The following is an 18,596-nucleotide window of genomic DNA, read 5'->3' as shown; positions in this document are numbered from 1 at the left end:
AAAAGGCGACCGGTTGTCGCCGCTCAAGAAATCGATACTAATTTTCACGATAAAAACCTGGTGCTTCCGGTTCGCGTGAACCTTCCGCGCGAAAGATATCCGGACGTTCTATCCCCTGACGTAGACGGTCGTGGTTGTAACTCTTCGCCGCTGCACGTAATCGATTTCACCGGTTTGAATTTTCATCCGTGGGCGAAATTAAGCGCGAATAAATCAAACACGTAAAAGAGGCTGGATTAAGAGGCGACACGCCGGCCGTTCCGCTGTAAAATATGTTCGTAAATCATTGGGAAACCGGCGGACGTCTTAGGATTCGCTTCGAAACAGATAATTCGCGCTTCGCCCCGGGACTCATCCATCACCGGGTGTCGCTGCTTCACCGTGAATGCATAATAACCGGAAAATCGCGCTGATCCGGGTCACCGTTTTTGCTGGGGAAACGAGTCGGCCGATAGCGACTGGTGGCGGGATTCGAATTTTCCCTTGTAATTCCTTCGAACACCGTTGATGCAAGAAAATCGGCCTCCGTCGATTTTCGTCGCGAAGAAAGTTGCAGTTCGAAGTTGGATTTGCCTGTCATTGATCATTGTTGGCCGGGCAAAGACGTGAAAGAATTGGTGATTATTCGACGAATGATAGATCGCTACTTGAACGTATTTGGATATCTGCTCGCTTTTGATAAAGCAGTGCTAACAAAATGGTAGAATTATTAATATTAATTATTAATTTAATCGCGAGATGTAAATTTCGGTAGTTAGCGATTCGTTTCATCTTGGAAACTCGAAGCGGAAAAAAGGAAGAGACGACGTTAGTTAATTACTTTGTAAATCGTTCGTTTTGACGTTTTTCGTAGCTTTATCGCGTTGTCAAAGGATTAATAATATTCTCGGTGAACGTATTTCTGAGAGTGAACGGTGCAAGAATTTCTGAATGGCGGACAACTTATTCCAACATTTCCTTAGGAAGTGGAGCGGTATGAAAGAAGAGGAAACTTTCCCGGTACTGGTGATCTATTTATTTATCATAGGTATTGCGGTGTCACTGTCACCAGTGTAATTTATATGCGGATAACCGATGATCGAGGAGTCAAGTCGAAATTCAAGTGGGTCGGAGGCACATTTCATAAGAGGGCGGAGCTTTTCTTCGAGCGTCTCGTTTCTCGTCGAGCGTGTGCATACATCGTATCGATACATCGAGACGTCGTCACAGATATAGCGAACGCCACCAGAAAACGAAGATTAAGAAGCTTCGAAACATGTGCAGCTGCGCTTCTACACGAAAAGGGACAAATATGAATTATTAATAGAATAAATATGAATAACTTTTGACGCTCGATCTTAAAATTTAAATATGAATTCTATCGATATCGTTAATAATTAATGAGAACTCTTCTTTCGATCTTTTCTACCAGTTGGAGATTATTTTACCTTTTTCTCTTATTTTACAAATGAAATTCAATTAAATCACGATAATACGAAAAATTCAAACTCCGTGATAAATATCCTTCGCTAACGAAGACATCTCATTTTCGCCGATCCGTCGAATCTTTCTCGCCCTAAACAAGACGTTCTGATAAAAATCCTGGATCTCACGGTCCTTTAAACGCGCGATGAATTACCATCGATATTTTTATTCGACTCGAAGCCACCGAAAAAGAAGAGAAGGTATGAGACGAAATATAAAACACGAATTCGACTAAAAAGGGGAAAAAAGGAAAACGAAGGGGATAAGACTTGGTTACGCGTTTACGCCGCAGAAAACCATTGGTTTCCGGTGGAAATTATTCGAGTCACGTCCGGATAATCTATTTATCACTTGAAGCATCGCTGTCGCTGTCGTGACTTTTATGAGAAACAGAGAGAGAAAGAGAGAGAGAGAGAGAGAGAGAGAGAGAGAGAGAGAGAGAGAGGGAGAGAGAGAGGGAGGAAGGGAGGGAGGGAGCGAGAAAAGGAAGGTTCGACGGTGGCCTCTCTTTTTGCTCGTTCGCATCCATCAAACGGTAATTTTGAAAAGCCAGCGAGGGAAACGGAATCGACGACGATAAAGTTGCAGCGGAATCGCATTAGCCGACTTTCAAACCAAAGATAATTGGCCCCGACGTCGACGTGACTCGATTATTCCCTCGAATGAGTAGTTAAAATCACCTAATTCTCTTCTCGAAAGTTGTTTGTCCGAAAGTTACCTGATTTCCACCTTTTTCGCTATTATTTTTCTTTCCACTTTGATAATATCGCAATTTTCTTAGGATCATTTTTATAACGTTAAATTTTAATTGAACGAGATATGCAAATGATAAGATAAGAATTTTTAATAATATCGTTTCTTTTCAAGCACGCGTTTAAACAAAAATACACGAAATGCAAAGAAAGTATTAAAAATGAACAAAACTCTTATCGTTAGTTTCACCCTATAATACGCCTGTGCCGCTTATAAAAAAAAGGGAAGATACCGATAAATAGTATTTTCTGAATAGAAAATAAAAAACAGAATATCCCTTTTAGCTAATTTGATAACTTTCTCGCTAATCCAAGGATTCTTTCGCTAGCTTTCATAATTTTATATTATCTACGGTGGTTACGCCGAAAGCTTTGCGGTTTAATAATCACGAAGTTTCGCGAAACTGTCGCGTAACACCATATTTTCTCATTCAAACGTTCCGTTAGACTTCGCTGAACTCTCAGCCAACGTTCCGATTTTTTTCAAAACCCGTGACCTTTCAACGCGCGTTGTGCAGCGTGGCATAATCCAGCTGGTATAAGTTGGCGAAACTTAAGCCTGCAACTTGTATATAAACAGGTACGTATAGTGTCAAACTTGGTCCAGCTTCGCATGGATTGCGCAAAAGTTTTTCCCGGAATGGCAAATTTCACACGTTTCGCGTCGCTGCGTATCTTTTTCGTACGAGAAACGATTTTCCACCACGATTTCAACCACACCGTCTTTATTTAATACGTTTACGTGTAAACAAAGGATTCGCGATCCATCCACTTGCAATGGAGAAACCCGTATTGTATTCAAAATTCGCAATATCGATCGTTTTATCGTTAATTCGAGCTGATCGATCTCTGCCATATCGCGCGAATTCTCGCAATAAAATGACGACACGAACGCTTTTATCTGTCATCATTTTTCCACAAAGATTTGGTTTTGTCGTTTTCATTTGCACGATCCCTTTATTTCACCCGTGGATATCGTTAACATCATAGATATTTCTCATTTATATCCAGATACGTTTATGCTTTTATTTTTCGAAATTTAATTTAAACACGTAACCGTGTAAAGAGGGTCCTCGGTGAGAATATTGGTATTTACTAATTACGCTAGATGTTGTTGTAACGTTTCTTTTTCACGGAAGTGGAAGTATTTTTTTATCGCATATTTCATTAGACCGGTATGAAAGAAATTTATTGTAGGTTGTAAAAATAGGATAAATAAAAATCGCGAGTTGCGAAAACGAAAAATGGAAAATCGTCGCTCGATTACGTAGTACAATTTTAAAGAATGCAATTTATTCGGCCCTGCTGAGCACCGTTGCTCTTTCTTTTTACATTGTACGCTGTTTTGTACGCTGAACGAATAACAAAGTGGTGAAAGGGGAAGAAATTGTTCGTTACGAGTTCCTATTGGAAGGAAATTATGGTGGAAGAACCCTTTGTCGGGTCCGGTTTATAGAGGTATAAAGCTGGTTTAAGAGCGCACTATAAAAAACGTGAACTTACAAATGAATTTATAAAAAGAGACTTAAATCATTCAGCTGGAAATATCGATAATAACATTTATGAAACATTAATGCCAGAATTTCAATTACCGATCGTTATTAGCTACTCGTATTATTCAAAGGCACGCGTTACTAAATGCGTATCGATTTTTAACAAGCCTCGAATTACCTTTCGTTTCTTCGTGAAAAATGAACTCGAATCTCGTATCTTTCGGAACTGGAACTTTCAGAAACAGAAAATACCAAGTAACTTTTCTTTCCAATTATTCTTTCGTTTTTTTAGCCCACGTTTCTGAATACGATAGAAGTAACGTTGACGAGTCGATAAGTAAACAAATTTCTTTTACCGCATTTTCTGCCACGTTTCGTCGAAGAGAAAGCGTTGTTTCTCGACGTTGCATTCAAACGGACGACGACAATAGGACGCCTACATTTCCGTATCGTTCGCAGACCATTCCCAAGCCTTCCTCCGTAACAGTCGCGATTTCCATGAGAAGGAAATTTGGTGGCGCGCGCGAAAACCGATTTCCATGAGAAAACACGCGCCTGGCTTGGCCGTAGACGTTTGAAAATTTATAATCTTTGAGAAGCAACGAGATTAGCCCGCCAATTATGCCGCTGCCCGCAGACCCAGTTACGTAATCTACGCAAAGTATCACTTTGAAATTCAGATTCCACCGGATAAAGTGTTGACCACGTGCTCATCCGCGTTATTCCGCCTTCGAAATTCCAGAGACACTGGCGTCCCTGTTACGTTTACGCGTGTAATAACCTCCTTAACCGTGTTATTATCGTTTGCTGGAATTCGCGAATCTACACCAAATTGTCGAGTCACAGTTATATCCGAATCTCGTCTTTGCCAAACTCTCTTATAGACCTTTTTATTTTTGTATTTCCCCGTTACATATTTATCCCGAAGTTTATCGTACACTGTCTTTTCCAAAGAATATCTTAAACTAATCGTATCCCGTATTTGATGGAATCGTTGTGGAATGATATTTTTAACGTACACGTTGCGACAGAAATTGTTCTGCTGCTGTTCCTTGCGAGTTTAAAATTAGAGATATTGATTTGCAATATGTATCTTTATACGTCGCTTTGAATTCAGTTCTTTTAGACCTATACTTTTATCGGAACTTTTTGTAGAACTTTTCTCGACGCAAGATGAAAGATATTTTAATGTTGGAATTTTTGGACCGAATGGTATTTTTAATAGGTGGATTGTTGCAGAATTTGTTGATACTGTTCCTTGCAATGTTAACGTTTTGACGTCGGTATGCTGCAGCGTGCACGTAGTCTCACCACCCGCACATTTTTACAGGGTAAATATGTAAATGGAAAATGTGGAAACGTTGGAAAAAATAAAAAGAACGTCCTTCCACGTGTGCCATCGGCGACGCTCGAGAAACTCAAGACGTGGATTCACATCTGGCGACGTCAATGTGTTAAGATTAAAATCTTCGATTATAATATCTATATTTTTCTACGCGTTTTCAAAGCGTTTTGTTCCATTCGATCGCATGTCTCTAACGGAGAAACGCGAGAGGAAAGATACCTCGAAATTATAACTTTAGGAAGAAAGGACATTTTTGTCAAGAACAAGGACGTAGCTTGTTACGAGTAGTTTGTTATTTTACGTAATACGATCCTAAAAAGGACAGAGAACATTTACAGACGACTACTAAATCACGCGATCATTCGTTAGATCGAGCGTTCGAAATATTTTTCAACAAAAAATACTTTTCTTGACCAAGTGGAAGGATTTTTGACTCAAGTTGCGAGTTTTCAACGAATATTTAAATGTACGCGTTTGAGGAAATTGCCAGTCTAAGATGAATGAAACGGAACGTTTGAGTAACGGACTTTATAAACAATGAAACTCTTGCTTTGAAGGAATGGCACGTTTCCACCTCTGGATGCTACTGGAAGCTTCTCCTTTCATTTCCCTAAAGGCGTCTATCATAAAAAACAAGCATCCTCGTTTCCATTCTTTTTTCACGAACTCCCATCTCAACGATCAAACGCGATCTCAGCTTCGATAGAACTTCCTTCATCAACCATTTACAAACACATCCGATTTTCACGGTCTTCATACTTTGAATCTCTTAGAATCCATAAAAAACAGCTATTTTGCGCCTCTCAGAATTCAGAAGAAGAGTTGTAAATATTTCAGTAAAATCATAATAAATTCAACACGAACTTCGTCAACTCTATCTGCTTACCGTAGCTTCAAATTTTTTAAGGCTCGCCAGGGCTACAAAGATTCGTGCAAAAAATTGACAATATTTTACTAAAGTTAAATTCGACACGATCCTCGAAGCTTGAAATTCTTTCAAACGTGCCAGAATCGCAGGCGTCTCGATAGCGTTGAATTTAACAAGGAATTCGGCATTTTCAGGTGCGTTTAATTCGCAAAATATGGAATCTTTGAAAACGTACGCAGAAACGACACGAACGTCTCGCGAAAGAGAGACGATCGAATTAAAAAATTCGACGAACAGCCGGCACACGAAAACAAAAGAAGCCTATACGAAATCATGACGATTATCGTCAGCGAAGAAACCAACGATTTCGTAATCGTGGAGAGTTGGTCGTTTCGAACGACGGCGTAGGACGATTTGGCGAAACACAGTGCCGGCCATATCTTATAAAGAGGTTTCTGGTGTAGCCGTACGACGTTAATATACGTACTTTATCCGACTCCATGGATAAAGTTAAGCCCTGGCGTCGACTCTTTACATCCTTCCACGGGTATACACGAGTTCCACGGAATATTACGCAAGCGTATCTGTCTCCCTGCCTCTCGTTATCTTTCACTGGCTACGATTTCCTCGCCGTCTTTCGTTGCTCGTGATCTTTCACGAAACCGCACGATGAAAGAAGACCGAAGAAAAACGCGTAGTTTCTCGTTGGAGGGGTAAAAATCGCAACGAGAAAATGAAGAAGGAAACGTATATACGGCAGAGTGGGTGGAAATTCGTGGTTGAAGCGTGCTCGGCGAGATTCCGCGGTTCGAAATAAGGCAAAAATCAGGAATAAGAAAACCGCGTTTGAAGAAGAAACCGTCTTTAGTTCAAATATTCTGTCTGGCATTTGTTCGTTTCTCAAGATATAAATACATATTTGAGGCGCCTGGTGGATTTTTATCTTTTATGTAAAATTACGTTGTACAGGTATAATGGCTAAATATTTACGAAAGCGAAATACGATTAAATATTTGAAATTTAAAGCACGGGAACAGAGACGGCACAAAGAAAACGATAGGAGCTTCGGCTTTCTTTGATTATTCGAGACGACGGATAAGGATATCTGGTTCGACGAGTTTTCGCGAAACGGAAGTTTTCAAAGTAGTTCTGGTATCTTTAATTTTCGTCTCACGCTTAATTACCGTGGACGTGCCGTGGGCGTTTCAACGCTTACACGGATGATCGTGTATTTACAGCACCATGTAACTAATCCAGTATTATTCAGAAATATAAGAGAAAGATCGTGTTTTATTACGAACGTTCTACTTCCACCAACTAACCACCACAAATACGTTGAACCAGGTAAAAGAAGAAAAATGAGAAAGAGGGAGGGAAAAGGGAATAAAAATACAAAAGAGGAAGACGAATAAGGGTAGAAAGCCGTGGGAGGTCCCCATCGAGAGAGACCGAGATCGTAGGACTTACGTGTGTACGTGACCGGCAAAGAGCTTGGTTTTCCATTTAGATGAGGCGAGTAGCTGTTCTGCCTGTTACCGGCGTCCGCCTCGGGGGCGTAATCGAACGTAGCCAAAAAACCGCATAGGAGAAAGCCCTCGATAAAGAGGAGCACGATAGCGTTCCATAGGCTGTTCGACGTCGTCATCCTTTCCTCCGCTTTCCCTTTACCCTCGTGAGAAAGCTTTTCTTCGCGGGCAACGCTGGCCGCGAAATTACCACGGCACTCTCTGGCACCCAGGGGGTGATTTTTCCTCTCCGCGTAGCCTCGTCACCTGCCACAGCCACGGTTTAACCATTTCTCGTTTCTATGAATCGAATCTATGAATCGGATCTATGAGTCGAACCACGATTCCAGCTCGTTCGTTCAACGTCCCCTGGGAGTTATCGTTTCCACGGTATTATATCCAACTTCTTCTCGGTTTTTAGAGGGTTTCAAGGGTTGATTGGTTGCGAGGATGCTTGATTAGTATCGGACGATACTAGGGTAGGTAAGGATTTTTGCATTCCTTTTCTCACGACGCAGTTCAAGAAGAATCGAGTTGCCGAGGTTTTGTTATCTTTTCCAGCGGGTTTTCTAACCTTTTGCACTCTGAATTTTATTTCAATTTCGTTACCAGCAACTCTCAACGCTTTTAAGTGTTTTATTTGAAATTTACTTTAACTAAGGAATAAGACGATTTAAATAAATAAAGGAAGAAAGAAATTCACTTAAATACCAGTTTTATTCACACTATTGTTGTATTTTGTCATTTTTAAGCGTATCATATATCTTGAAACAATTTCCAGGATGCAATCCTGGTTTTCTTTCGCGCGTTGCACAAAAGAAGGGTGGGATTGAAAAAATATCGAGTGGGACTCGACAAAGGAGCTCCTGAGATAAAAACTGATGTCGTGTCACATAGGAGTGCAAAGGGTTAATTCTCCGGCTGCGAGTCACGATGGATCTTCGTCACTTGGATCACGCGTTTCGATTCAACGTTAAGCTCTTCGAACGACGCGAATCTCTTTTGAAAAGGGAGGAAAGTCAGATTCGATAGAATTTCCTTTCTTCGTCGTTCGCGAGTCCTTTAGTTTAGACGAATCTCTTGGTAGACGACGAATAATACAACGGTAACGTTTGAACGCTGCTTTGATAGATCACGCTGAACTTTGGATAGATAGCTGTCACTTCTTTCACAACGATAGAGTACTTTCCTTCCAGTTAGAACACTTTTAACTTAATAAATCACCGAACGTATTAATCAAGTTTTTATTCTTTTGCCTCGTAATAAAATACGGTACGATAGTGGAAGAATTAAAAAGAAAAAAAAAAGAAAAAGAAGAAGCAACAAGACAAAAAGGGAAAGGAACGAAGACACGCGAGCTGTATCGATTTCGCGCAAAAATAAAGAGAAACAAACCTATTGAAATGGTATCCAGCTTTTTCCCCTTCGTTAACGCACGTCGAATTCGCTTAACCGTCGATTCTCGTTGCAAAGGAGGACGTTGGGTAACCGACCACCTCTTCTGTTCACTGTTTATCGGAATTCTATCTGGTAACTCTTACGATACTCGATCCGTAGCGCATCCACGGGGTTCTGGTATGCCACAGTGCATATACGAGCTACGCAGGAGAACCACGGTCTTTTGAATAAACCCGATAAAAATCGGTGGCATTTTGTAAATCAATGAGGGAGTTGAAACCTATGGCCTCTTTCTTCGCTTTCGTCTCGGTGCGTCGCGAACTTGTATCACCTATCGACTAAACATTCCAATGAATTCGATTCCAGACGACGGGAAAGAACAACGAGGAAGAAACGCGTGCTCCTTCTGTTTTTATGGAAGTTCGATCGCCACGAAGTCTCGAGTGCACATCTTGCTTAATATGCGATTGCCTGGCTCCATTCGCGGTGCTATTATCAAAGATACGTATTAGGTTGTCCGAAATGTTTCTGTCGTTTTAGACGGAAATAATAGACGCACAATGTTTTTTGTTTTATATTAGTTTATCAAATTATGCGCGAATGTAATAATAGAAATAGAACGAAATGAATCACACCTAATTCGGTAAAATAATATAAAACAGAAATTGTTCGTCTATTATCACTTTATGGAACGAAAGAAACTTTTCGGACGACCTAATATGCGAGTTTATGTGTGGGCTTACGTGTCGTTCGATATATCTTGGTATATTGGTAATTTGTAGTTTCAGTTTGGTGAGACGACGTTTTTGCTAGCAATTGGTAGAATTGAAACGTTGGTAAATGAGCTCTTTTTTTGTATAGTTGAAGCAATATTATTAATGAGATTAAGGAGAGCGACTGCGTAGAGCATTGTTTACTTTAGTCGACGCTCATATCGAGAAGATTGAAGTTCTGCAAGTAAGTTAGTCGAATCAAGTAACTGTAGTTAGTTAAGGAACAATACAGTTCGATTATAAAAGCAAATTTTTCAGAAGAAAATTTTGTAGATCGCAAGTCAGTTGGTCGTACTATCGAAGGTGAAATCAACATATTAGTAAAACTATAGATCTACGAGTAAATTGGCTTCGTTCGTTGAGTAATTAAACGACTAGCAATAAAGTTCTGTAGTATTGTAAATAATAATTATGATTTATTTGCAATGAATGGATTGTACAGATGTTGATTGAACAGGAAACGATGGCTGTTTAACGTGAACTAATCGCAATAACGTACTATAATTTAGACAACTCAATAGTTAATTTGCGACTCTCGTCACCACGGATCCAACGCTCTCTTTCTCTCTCTCTCTCACGCGGACCACACTCTCTCGACAACGCTAGCAACACTATCTCGACGACGCAACTCGCACTCCCTGACTTCTCGATTCACACTGTCTGGCTTCTCCACTGACACTGCCTGTCCTAGCATTCCTTTGTCTTTTCTTAGGCCCACCACGCACGTGTCCCGCATCCGCACGTGGCCAGGCTCACGTAGGGATTTTCTATGAAACTATTCGATCGAAGGACCTACGACACATTGATGGGCCTGTCGATACCTCGGCTCTCTCGCGACAATGTTTATGGCTACCCACGGTTAAAGAAGAAATATACGAGTTCAGAAACAGATGTAATATAAGAGTTAACAATCACCAAAACCCATTAGCTACCCAACTACTTGACACGACGGATCAGATCCGCAGACTAAAAAGACAATACCCTTTAGATTGAAGCATTAGATTCAACTAGAATCAAACATACTATAAGCTATTATAATCCAAGTTACAGTACCACGCCAAAAGAATTTACTTATAATTCTCAATGAGAATTGATCGTAAATAGTCAACCAAATAAAAAAGAAAAAAAAAATGTTTATGGTTCACCCGATACTCTTAGGCCTTTCATCCCCGATACTACAGTTCTATCAGAAATTCATAAATTATACAAATCGGAAGTTTACAAATCATGCTATTTAACGTAAAGTTATAAAATTGCGAAAGAGAAGTTTGCGATCCGCAACTTTCGAGCTATAGATTTTGTTACATTTTGAGCTTGCTCTTCCGTTTTCAAAGTAATTCTTCGTTGATTTTCTTGACGTAATATGCACCAATTCTTTAAATTAATAGAATTTGGTTTCAGTAGAAATATAACGTACAAAGACTACCGTGGCTGATTACGTGTTTTCCAAAAGAAAATACTTTTCACGCTATCTTGTAGAGTTATCGGTATGTAACTGTTTCTTACTCTAGATTCCGAAATATTAATACAACTTTTATTATTTACGAGCAAAGAAAAATCTAATTATAAGACTAAACGGCACTGGTGAACACCTAAACTCGCGTTTTACGCGTTTCGCTGCGCGTGAAAGCGGATCCTGGAAAGTTCTCGCCAGTCACTGTCGTTCTTCGCCGGATAATGCCGGCGCGGTTGTTAACTTCCGGCTGTGCTTACGTTTTGGTACCCAGCCTCCAATTAAACGGCCTCTACCACGATCCTAGTCTCGCAAATTCTATTATTTCGCGACGCGAGTTGCCTCTGCTACCATTTTCACGAGTTTCATATGTTGCGAATATTTCCGGTTAGAACGTGTTTTACATGTTGTCTTCTTTTATATTTTCTTCTTATATCTGTTAAACCAGACTGGTGGAGAGATCGGTGTGAAACGATTCTCGTGAACTTTGTTGAAATTATAGTGTGAAATCTTTTGCTCTTTAGCGCAAGTTAATTGTTTTTAGAATCTTTTTAATCGCAACTGCTTTCTCTTTATTTCGAATCTTAGCGTTCCTTCTAAATGAAGACACGTCGGAAATTTCAAGACAAATTGCAATTAATAAATTACTTATTTTACGCATAACTATCAAACACAAATTCACACGATAAATTGTTTTATACGGCATCGTTTTTATTGTCGTCACGAAGTAAGCAAGTACGTGGAGTTTTATATTTAGATGGAGAATATTTCGACGATCTCGACGTTAATTAAAATATTTCAATAAAATCCAAATTTCGATTTCCAAGTCTCTCTTCATCGGTTGGTTTTGATCTCGTTCGATAATTCATCGCGTTTTATATCTTCGATAAAATTATTCACGGGGACATTAGCTATGAAATCAACGTGGCATTATTCAAATTCTCCAAGCGACAAAGTAAATGGACGAATTCATACGGATTATTCGGGCCGACCTCGAATAAACGTCCGGTCAGAGTCAAAGAGTGAATTAAATTAATAGAGCTCGCGAAAGAATATGACCGGATTGGATTTATTATTAAGCAGACAACCAGTTTGGTCTATCGACGTCGAAATTCTGCGACGCGTTAGTCGGATTTTTGAGATTTGCAGGAAACGATTACCCGAGTTAATATTGTTTCAAGCGAAGAATTATTATACGAGAATATGTTATTAATTATTCTCATGCAATTTAGATAATTCAGATAGACGGAGTAGATCCCAACAACAGAACCTTATTTCTTTTAAGCTCAAGGTTACCCCTTCTCTTTTTAAACGACGTTATATACTTTCGTTTACGATTAAATTCACATACTCGTTGGTGTCTTTTTTATTTGAAATATCGTACGTGGATATTTGCGACCGTATATAATTATTTTGTAAATAACGAAAATCAGAAAGAACTCGAGAGCCATTTCAAACATCAAACATCAAGTAGTTTTCTTGGTAGAAAAGCAGATTTAAGAGGATAGTACTTGCATTTCAGTTTTCATAATTTCTTAATAATTATACAGAAACTAATCAGAAACTTCTGCGTTATAAATCAAAGAACGCAAAAGCTGCATATAAAACCGAGATCAGCATTTTTATGAAAGAAGATCGTATGCTACGGGGCTGGTAACATAATTCTAACATTCTGCATATTCTCCGTTTGCCAAAGTATAGCGTATACAGGTGGAGGAGCCATAAACCCCGAACTTGTTACAAGCTAGACTTCAAAGTCGAGGCCGAGGTTCGTTCTCGTTAAGGCAAAGACAGAGCTCTCCGGGATTCGTTTCTCACGGGGCGAATATAAATATGGAATTAAGTAAATTCGTTCGGATACTCACTCGGATAAACTCGTAACGGGTCTGTATCCGGTTTCTTGACGTGCTTCCGGCCGTGGTCGCCTGAAAGTTTAATTACTCCTTCAGTTATATGCACGCCACGACGGTGTGGAAATTTTATGAATATCCACCGGATCCATGCCGGAGGACATCTTTCTTTTCTCGTTACTTTCCCTTCGTCGGGAACGACGGAAACGTTCTTCGCTTTTCCTCCTTCGATGCTCTTCGAACGTTGCTCAAGATACGTAGCTCAAGGTGGTCTACGTTAACGTTGCCAGAGGATAACGATGCTTCCAAGAGAAGTTACTTTAACGATCTTTAGAACAGTATATTTCTCGTGACACTTTGATTTAGACCGATGGAACGCGAACTGTATGATATTCGACGTACAAGTTCCATTAATATTTCGACTCGTCGTTCAACTGTGGATATTTATGAAAATTCGATCTATTTATTTTTTGCGACTGCGACCGAGAAAAGAAAATGAGTCCAGTCATTTAGAATTATATACGAAATATACGAAACAATATTTAAGGAAAATACGACGCAAAGATCGTTTCCTTCTCAATTTATCGCGACACGACACGGTGCAACTTTATTCGCGACCGAGTAAAGGAATAAAAAAAGGAAAGTAAAGAGAAACAGAGACGAGAGTGAGTAATTGTTTGCTTCCTGGATCTTGTTCGTTTGTCTTTTCCTTTCTTCGTTTGATTTCACCCGGTGTGTCTTGTAATTTGCCTAGAGATAATGGTAGATTGATGGTAAGGGAGGAAGGAAGAAGCGACAGTTTCTTCGTCTTGGGATGCTTTCCTTCTTCCTTCACCGAGACAAAATTAGACCGATAAAGGAAACCGTGTACTACCGTTTATATTTAATTACCTTCTATACTTAACGCTTACAAAGGAAAGTCATTGGACTGGAAGTATCAAATTTTTGCCTATGTAAATGATAAAAAGTGGTAATTGTAACCCTTTGCGATACGATGGTTCTGCAGTTTCACGATCAATTTGCCACCAACAAAATACGCTATTCAATAAAATCACTAAAAGCGAACATTCCGTGTTACCTCTTTTTACGTATCACAAAATTTTCTACGTTATTTAACCTCCAACCGCCAACTTTTATCGATTTCTTTACGTTTGATCGACGTTTCGATCATTATGGGTAAAAAAGCTTCGTAAAGGACCAAAAAAAATTATTCAAATTCCACGTGTATTATCAATTCCATTAACATTTACGAACGTCATGTGCTAGAAAAACCAGGTTATTCGCATTTATTTGCGTATTCTCGTTGTTGCGCAAGATTTATTCGCGTCGTGATCATTGGATCGTAAAGAGAATCACGGATGAAAATTTTCCAAAATTAATGTACAATGAGCGTGTATATTTTTCGACGCGACGTCACGAGATACATATTCAACGATAATAACGGCGTGCTGGCCGTTGTGATAGGTTACATGGTATAAAGTATAACTCGTCGCTCGTATGCACTCTCTTATGGAACTCATACAGACCTGTCTGTCCGTGATTTTTTAGCGAATTAGCGTCCGCCTCGGGTCCGTACGTCATCAACGCGCCCATTAGGACGATTAGGATGATTTGGACGAAGAACAGCTGGCATACTTGTTGCTTTTCACTCACGGAGAACATTCCCTAATGAAAGAAGCAAGGATTTAGTGGAAACCGGATAAATGTTTATTAACATTAGCTTTAATAACCGGCTTTAGACGTCTTAAGACGTCTTTTGTAAGCTGAACGTTATTGGCCGGGCACGTGTCTAAGCGTTTTTTAAATCTGACCTTTTTTTATGAATAAATGTACCATCGTTAAAGCGATTAATGTTATTTACCGTAGATCGCTTAGCTACGTGGAACAAGCAACACTTGCTATTATTATCAGACCGCGAATATCTATGTAACTTCGATACAGGCAACTTAATTCGATTAAAACCTTTTATTTATTTATTTCAGATATTTTATATAACTTTGTATACCATGTTTTTCGTTTGTTACGTTGCGTTCGAGTATGTTCCTGTATCTTCAAATTTGTCGTAAGTGCATAAACATTTTGCAGTCCCGTTGTCATATGTAGAGCTGAGAATGCGAGTGGTGTAGATCGTGCTGCTGTGTAAAATAGTGTTCTGCGTCTACTGTTATGAAGCATTCGTTACATTTCTTCGAGTCGCGAAATTATTTCCTATAAGCCACACGGTATTATAGATGTGGCAAATAGTAGAGGGATTGTATGAAGGTAATTAAATGAGAGAGAGAGAGAGAGAGACAGAGAGAGAGAGACAGAGAGAGAGAGAAGAGAAGAGAAGAGAAGAGAGGATGCGAGTAGTATAATTGCGAAGGCTTGCAGGAAAGTTCCGGACATAATTCACGAATAATATTATGACTAATGACTAATTATTACGATTATATCTAATACGATGGCAGAGACGTTGATAAGCGACTGTAAGTACATTTTTAACTATCTGTTCGTGAAAATATTTACAGTTTCGTACTATACGTTTTTGAAATCGATCCTTCCAGCAAAGTTCTACTTCAAACAAATGTCATTCTCTATCTTTTATTAATCCGTTCAATACGAATCATTCGATAATTCAATATCGCAATCATACTACACATTCTGCGTATCAATTATAATCTAATAGCGAAGTTCCGATACAAGACAGCAAATACATTCCATAAACATATTTACACTATTATATTACGACCAAATTAATTAGCAAATATAGATATAAACAGAAATTCCAATAAGCAAATGCCATATCCTCGACAATCTCAAACCGTTACACGTATCGCAGCTGTACATGCAATAACCGATCGAAATTTTCTCATAATCTGTTCTTAATAATCGTCAGGAAATATACAACGGTTCGTGAGATTGCACATAGTCGGCGTTATAAATATAAAATGTTCTAGGACGAAAAGGAGGAAATAATGCTTGCAATTATTCGAAGGTTTAAGCAGAAAAATCGCAAGCGCGGTACGATGGAAAACTCGATAATTCGTTAATCGTTTACAGAGATAATATTTGTAAGGCAAATTGCGTGCACGTGAGCGATGCAGGTAGATGTTGCTCGGTTTAATGATATCATATAATGTTAAAGCTAAAATTTCAGTCGCGTCGCTCCCAGTTGTGTCACTCTCCATCCGTTTTCATCGTTTTATCTTTCGATGCTGATTTTCCACCGATAATTGCAAGCGGGAAACGCGCAACCAGCAAGAATGAAATTAATGAACCCGATACGTACACGCAGACGTTATTTCATCGACGATTTCGCTCTGCTTCAGGTTTTTCGCCTCTCTGAGCTAAGATACAGCTACTCGAGTCGATCGAGTTTCTACGTTTTAGGATTCGGTCCTGAACTTTGCACGGAATAACCAAACTCGGTGCGTATTATGAGATTATACTATTAATCTTTGATGCAATAATGGAAGAACGAGGAAATGATTTGTATTAGGTCGTCCGAAAAGTTTCTTTCGTTTCATAAGGAAATAATGGATGCACAATATTTTCCATTTTATATTATTTTATCGAATTACGTGTGATCCATTTTGTTCTATCAAAATAAGGATCACAACGTTCGACAGATTAGGTCTCATGTTTGTATAAAGATGCATCGATGTAAAAAACGTGTCTGTAGAAGAAAGACACTTTTCGGACAACCTAATATTTTAGGTTTAGCGAGAAAAAATATCGAGAACGAGGAAATGAGTATAGCTCTATGACGGCTATATGATATTTTATCGTACAATTGTTCTATTTTTCGAAGTTATTTCGTTGTTTATTTTACTCGCCGACTCCAATACTCGTATCTTGCTCTATATGGAGGAAATTGTAAACAGAAATTCGTCGACTTTTCGATTTCGAAATCGCTCGACGAATAACCTGTTAACCAAAGAGGACGAGTTAACTCGATCCTTGAATTACTTGTTCTTCTGGATATCTCGCGATGAAGATAATTTCTTAATTTAAATTCTCCTAAGAAGAAGGCTTTCCCACGAAGAAACTTCATTCCACTTTTATCACGTAACTTTACGCGTAATATCACGTTGTGCACATGCTTGGAAAAAGACTGATTAACGAAGAACAAATCGATCGTAAGCTGCGATCATGCACCCAAGCGATTCGTATCCAAATTTCACGATGGCAGCGTCGTTCGCGGCGACATCGTTCAGGCAATATTTTTACCATTTTGATTTAGATAGCTTTGTAACTTGCGGCCGGTTGCAAAAAGCTCGTTTCACCCTTCACTGGCCGTCGATCAACTCATAGTTCTCGCCTGACGCGACAGATTTTTTATTGTTTCACAATTTCGTTTCGCCAAGAACTGTTCGTCTAAATGGAGCAGATCGTGTTCCCCGACGAGGCTATCTTAATTCGAACGACGTTGACGAATGACTGTGCCGGGGCAAAGATCGATGCAACGATGACTGTAAACGACGTAACGATGATCGTTGGGCGCGCGCGTTGAAAAGGACTCTTTGGTCGTTCGAATAAATTCTTGTCTTTCGAGGTTGTGAATCACTCCGAACGGTTTGGAGAAAGGATAGATTTCTCAATTTTTCGTTACATTATTTAAGGCTTATATCTTATATCACAATAATTTTATAATACTTAATATTCTATAATACAATACTATCGTCAATTTTATCAAGTTCTAAATTTAGAAAAATAAAGAAATGAAAATTAAGAAGATAAATATCTACGGATTCTTTATTTGGCAAGAATACAACCTAACACAATCGCAAAAAGAAGTTCCAATTAAGATTTTTTCTTTGAATAAAACTATTTATTTTAAGACAAATTACACCTCTATCGATACCATTTGTTCCGAAACGACGCTTATTACTGTAACAACCTAAAAATACATTGGTTTGGTATCGGTAACCCATCAAAACCTATTTTCCAATAAACACACGAACGACAGTTTCGCGATATACCAAGCGGTTTGTAGAAGAATCACACACAGAGGGGCAAAAGTATCTGTCGTGAAATCAACGATTCTCGGCCGATATATCGGCTCGTTCCCGATATTGTTTATCCGTTTCTACGATGGACGATCCAATTACAACACGATTGATCCTGATTGACCTCGTCGTCTAAATCTCCCCAACGGATATACGCCATTCCCTTAATGCCGACACGTTTGACGCGCGAACAGTGTCGCGAAGCTAACGTATAGCGTTTTTCAACGGAGGCGATCCGTTCGACAGAAACGTTATTATCCAGTCTTGCCTGGTGTTAATCGATTTCTCGTACAGTTCAGTGGGAAAGGATCGTTGAAAACGTTCACGCCTAATATTTCATCGTGGCACGTTTGGCCGGCAAACGATTTCTCGAACGTGTTGTTCGTGCCGCGTACTAGCAGTTCCAGTGATTAATTAACGCGCAATGAGTAGTGGAATTAGCGTTAATTCTCCTTTAAGTCGCTTAAGACTGAAATTTGATCGAATTAAATCTTAGTTGGAATGTGAACTGCGAGTGTTTGCGCGGATTCAAATACTTTGGGAAAATCGGAAACTTCATATTTAAAAAATGTAGAGTATCGTAAAACTTGCTATTAAATTCTTTCTGCAAAGATTCTTGAATTTTAATTCACTTTATTCTTTTCCTGCCAACCTTTTTCACGTTTCTCTGTTTTAAATCGCACGATATTGTTTTCGTTCGGCGA

General features: G+C 39.2%; 1 protein-coding gene across 6 annotated transcripts in view; it reads right to left on the bottom strand.

Annotated features, from left to right (window-relative positions):
* The window catches only part of Rh50 (Rhesus blood group-associated glycoprotein Rh50), a 42,669-nt gene that overhangs the window by 16,163 nt on the left and 7,910 nt on the right, over positions 1 to 18,596 (bottom strand). For 2 of the 6 annotated variants that reach the window (XM_069120657.1, XM_069120661.1), the window contains exons 2-4: positions 17,114 to 17,355; positions 14,428 to 14,566; positions 12,917 to 12,976 (exon numbers count right to left, since the gene is read on the bottom strand). In XM_069120657.1, coding sequence (XP_068976758.1) covers positions 12,917 to 12,976; positions 14,428 to 14,566; positions 17,114 to 17,116 — 202 coding nt within the window. In that variant the 5' untranslated portion in view covers positions 17,117 to 17,355. Of the gene's footprint in view, positions 1 to 7,389; positions 7,695 to 8,822; positions 9,000 to 12,916; positions 12,977 to 14,427; positions 14,567 to 17,113; positions 17,356 to 18,596 lie in introns of those variants that run through there. The other 4 variants (XM_069120660.1, XM_069120659.1, XM_069120658.1 and 1 more) reach the window with 3 other exon arrangements.

Source organism: Bombus flavifrons, chromosome 9 (genome assembly GCF_040668555.2).
Source record: "Bombus flavifrons isolate JBK064 chromosome 9, iyBomFlav1_principal, whole genome shotgun sequence".
Lineage (NCBI taxonomy): Eukaryota > Metazoa > Arthropoda > Insecta > Hymenoptera > Apidae > Bombus > Bombus flavifrons.
This window is presented reverse-complemented; position numbering and strand designations above follow the sequence as displayed.